The 4,169-nt window shown below is 43.0% G+C and overlaps 1 protein-coding gene across 1 annotated transcript; it reads right to left on the bottom strand.

Moving 5' to 3' along the window:
- Window positions 1-1,564: 1,564 nt before the first annotated feature.
- On the bottom strand, window positions 1,565-4,169 carry ADORA3 (adenosine A3 receptor). The gene is made up of 2 exons (XM_026077145.1): window positions 3,809-4,169; window positions 1,565-2,778 (listed from the first exon to the last, which is right to left on the bottom strand). Exons 1-2 carry the CDS (start codon window positions 4,156-4,158, stop codon window positions 2,181-2,183), a joined length of 948 nt encoding a protein of 315 aa, XP_025932930.1. The 5' UTR covers window positions 4,159-4,169; the 3' UTR covers window positions 1,565-2,180.

Genomic DNA, 4,169 nt, shown 5'->3' with positions numbered 1-4,169 from the left:
TGGAGTTTGTCCGGCAGCCTGCTGGGAAGTCAGTGCTGTGCTGGTCCCTGCTTTCTCAAAAAGGCATACGCAAAGTTTGCTGTGCAGCATTCTGGTGAATAATTTTCTCACGTTTAGGTGGGGCCTCTTTCTCTGCTGAAAGCAGTTTCATCAACCGATCAGGAGAGATTATGGAGCAAAACTCTGATGTACTTGCACAGTGACTTCCTTCACTGGCCTGTTTATTAATAGAGTTGAACTGGGTAACAGCAGAGTTTTACTCTATGGCAAAGATCACATCAGATAGAAAATTGAGATGTCTGATCTTATTTAAAGGAGCAGAAGACAACACTTCTCCTAACTGTTTTCTGAGATAAATAAAACAGAATGACCCTCCTCTTCTGCTTTTCTTGACCATTTTTATTATTTTAAAATGGAGTTAAAAAAGGCCCTTGCCTTTAATGACCTATTTTCAGCTTGACCTGTGTTCCCTAAAAACAGACTGCACAAACTGTGGTGCAGTATTTACTGTAATTTCTAAGCAGGATAACTACTAAAGCAGTGGGGGGGGGTCTCATGCAGGCTGCTTTTTTGATTGTTGAGAGAGAAGAATAGGTTTAATTCGTATAAACTCAAATACTATCCTTCATGAAAATGAGACGGCACCAATTGCAGCATGAGTTAGGAAGGCTCAAATTTACCATCTAAATTGACAGAAAGAAAAGGTGTAAGACTATTCGGTGAGGACATGCCTTGGTTGCTAACTGCTGTATTATTAACAACAAAGAAAATAGATTTATCCTGTTTTCCAAGAGACCCAGCCATCAATCCTTATTTAAAAAAAAAAAAGACAAAATTTGCCTTGACTATCTCTTTCTCTATTTTGAAATGATTTAATAAAAAGACATACATACTTGTGTGTGTACATATATATTATATGTATAAATACATATGTATGACATATACTTTCAGATACAGTTCAGAGTAGTCTTCAATTTTGTAACAGGTCGTTGCAAAAAGAGAAACTTTTCACCAGGTTTACAGAGGTTTGGACTAGAGCAGATGACTCTCAGTTGCAGCAAACAATGATTAATTCAGGTGTTAGGAAAACAATTTGTGATTATAGGGCGAATTAAGCATGGGAATATGTTGTGCAGGAGGAATCCCTGTCATGGGTAGCTTTTAGTAACAAATTAGGAAAATATGTCTTTGGTGGTTTAGGGATAGTTGATTCTACCCTGGGTCAGGGAGTTAGGAGCGGAGAAGAACCTAGAGATGTCATTAGTTTATTTTTTATGACAGACATAATCACCTCCTTCCAGCAGGCTACCCTCTTCTCAGTATATCTCATTAGAGAGTAGCTTCAGTGTGTTCTTGTGGCAACTCCACTTGTGCCTGGCGCACTGTGAGGTCAATTTTGCAGGCTTCTGGGGTGGGCCCTGGGCTGATTTCGAAGCAATGACAGATTCCCAGCTGGCAGGAACTCGCGCAGAGAAGAGAGCTGCCAAAGTCAGTTCAGCTGCTGGCCTTTCTGCTGAGCCGGTCAGCAGCGGGACCGGCTGGGAGGGTAGTTTCACAATGCAGTTGTTCATCTGCAGGTGGAGGTGTTACACAAGATGCTATAGTTTCATGAGACATGTAGGTGCTGCTGAAGCAAAAGGTTCAGGGAAGACTGGCTGTGTGATAGCAAAGGGCCTACAGCTAGACAGAAAGAGAAACCAAGACTATGACAAAAAGACTTCTCAGGCTCCACTTAAAATTAGAAAGTAACAAGCATTGGTCTTTACCAGCTGAACACATATCTGAGGTAGGGAACTAGGAGCAAAAAATCTCTGCCTTGTTACCAGTGCTCAGGGTCACCAGCCTACCAAATAACACTCAAGCCAATAAATAAACCATGGAAGGTCCTGTGAAATGAAGATGCTTGTCTGGAAGATCTGGCCTTGGTACAGCAATCACTGAGCAGAATTCTCTGGGGTATACTTGTGCAGGAGATCATAAATGATCCTTTTAGGCTTAATGTCAAATGTGCATCAGACTGAGTAAGAGGAGCTTGCCCTTATCATAAATCAGTTTGTCTAAAAGAGTGAGCAGATGAAGCGGAACGCATATTTTCCCATGAGTTTCTTAGTGAAGCAAAGCTTTATATCAACAGTCTGGTATATACTGACAGTTCGGCATTCAATCTTGATCTATAGCTGTTAGTCTGTAGTTTGCTCTGTAAGAACAACTGGATCTGGTTTTTTGCACAGCATATAAGTCTTTAAAATTAAAAGGTACGTGTTTTTGAACTTCTTTATCTTGCAAGCATAGACAATGGGGTTCATGGCAGAATTGGCATGGGACAGCAGGATTCCCAAGTACATCAGATATGGGGGGATCTGCCGTTTGGGGTAAAAGTAGGAAACGCAGTTTATAATGCATAGAGGCAACCAGCATATTGCAAACAGGAAGAGAACAAGGGCTAGAGATTTGGCTGTCTTGAACTCCTGCCCATAAAATGTTCCTGCCACTTTCCCGTTGGTTGTACCTTGACTAAGCTTTGTCCGAATGATATAAAAGATTTCAGCATACAGAGCACACATGATGGTCAGAGGGACAAGGGTCCATGTGAAGAAGCCAAAATATACCATGTAATCCATCCTCATCACAGAGACAAACCGACAGTTGAGCAGGTCCGGGTTTCTGTGTGCTCCATTGTTCCATCCAAACATGGGGACTAATCCTGCCAGCAGAGACGCAGACCAGCACAAACCCAGTGCCAACCAAATTCTTCTCTCTGTAGTGATTATTTTATATCTGTTGTGGAAGAAAACCCAGGCCATGTTAAACAGAAGTGTTTGGAATAGTTGAGGATGGTTTCAAGAACTCACACATTCAAATACTGCAGGTTTGTTAGGGCAAACGGGAGCATTAACTTCCTTTTCTTGGGAAGAAAAAAATCTTATCTTGAGATGAGCCATAACTCTTTATTCATAACAGTTACTTCGCAGAATCTGTATATGGTGAACTATGCTTAACTCCCCCTCTTTTGCCTTGTAATTTTGTCTGTTTTCAGCTATTTCATTTCTTGTTTCATTATGATCTCACTGTGCCTCTTGACTGGGTATTATTTGTATTTCCACAGTTAGCAGTTCTCTGTTATTTCTCAACTTCCTTGGATGTACTTTACCCTTTATACTTCATTTATACCATTTGTAAGACCACATTGTTCTTTCACTCTTCAATCTATAGGTCCTTTCTGCATAAAAAAAAATAACCTCTTTCATGTTTGAGGTTATGCTTTGGGTTTCTACCTTGCATACACTTTTCCTTTCAAATATAAAAGGTGTGAGCATCTTTTTAAGTTAGCCCTTAGTAAGGTTTTGTTATTTCCATATTTTCAGCCAAAGCACATATAAATCATATTTAAATGACTAAATGAAACTCAAAGAAATCTGTAGTACTCCGAGCATACCGCACAATTAGCAAAATGCTTGAAGAATTAAGCTGTTTGACCACGGTCCCATCCTGCAGCCAAATTCTGATGAGCAATTACCTTGGCCACCCACATTGCACGAACAGATCTCACTGTCTGCACCGCGTGACAACTGCAGACAAGTTCAGACCCAGGACAGGCGCGCGGTCCCTGCTCTAGATAGCTCATCTTAGGTGGGCTTTTACAGACAGGTATTTTCTTCGTCCTCAAATGCATGTGTAGGGTGTCTCCGTGTTAGGAAAGGGCCAGGTTAGGGAGGAGAGAGTGGAGGTAGCACTTGGGGCAGGGGAGGGCTGAGGAAAGGGTGGAAGGACGAGGCTGGCGGGCCGCCAGAGTGGCAGCGTGGCTCACCTGGTGGGCAGCTTCACTCTCAGGTACCTGTCGATCGCGATGGCCAGGAGAGACAGGATGGACGCGTTGGTAAAAATCACCATTAGGCAGCACATGAACAGGCAGGTGTAGAAGTGGATGCTGATCCCCAGGCTCACCACGATGGCCAGGGGCATGACGAGGATGCCGACCGCGATGTCAGCCAGGGCCAGGGAACCGATGAAGTACAGAGTGGTATTTCGAAAAGCTGGGTTCAGCTTCACCACCCAGATCACCAGGATGTTGCCCAAAGTGGCAAACAAAGCAATCAAGGACTCGGTACCGATGTAGATCCCATCCAGGCTGCTCAGCGCCAGGCTGCTGTTGGGCATGGTGAACAGCC

This window comes from Apteryx rowi, unplaced genomic scaffold (genome assembly GCF_003343035.1).
Source record: "Apteryx rowi isolate R43461 unplaced genomic scaffold, aptRow1 scaffold_45, whole genome shotgun sequence".
In the NCBI taxonomy this organism is placed as follows: domain Eukaryota; kingdom Metazoa; phylum Chordata; class Aves; order Apterygiformes; family Apterygidae; genus Apteryx; species Apteryx rowi.
The sequence above is the reverse complement of the archived record's forward strand: the minus strand, read 5'-3'. Positions and strand labels throughout refer to the sequence as shown.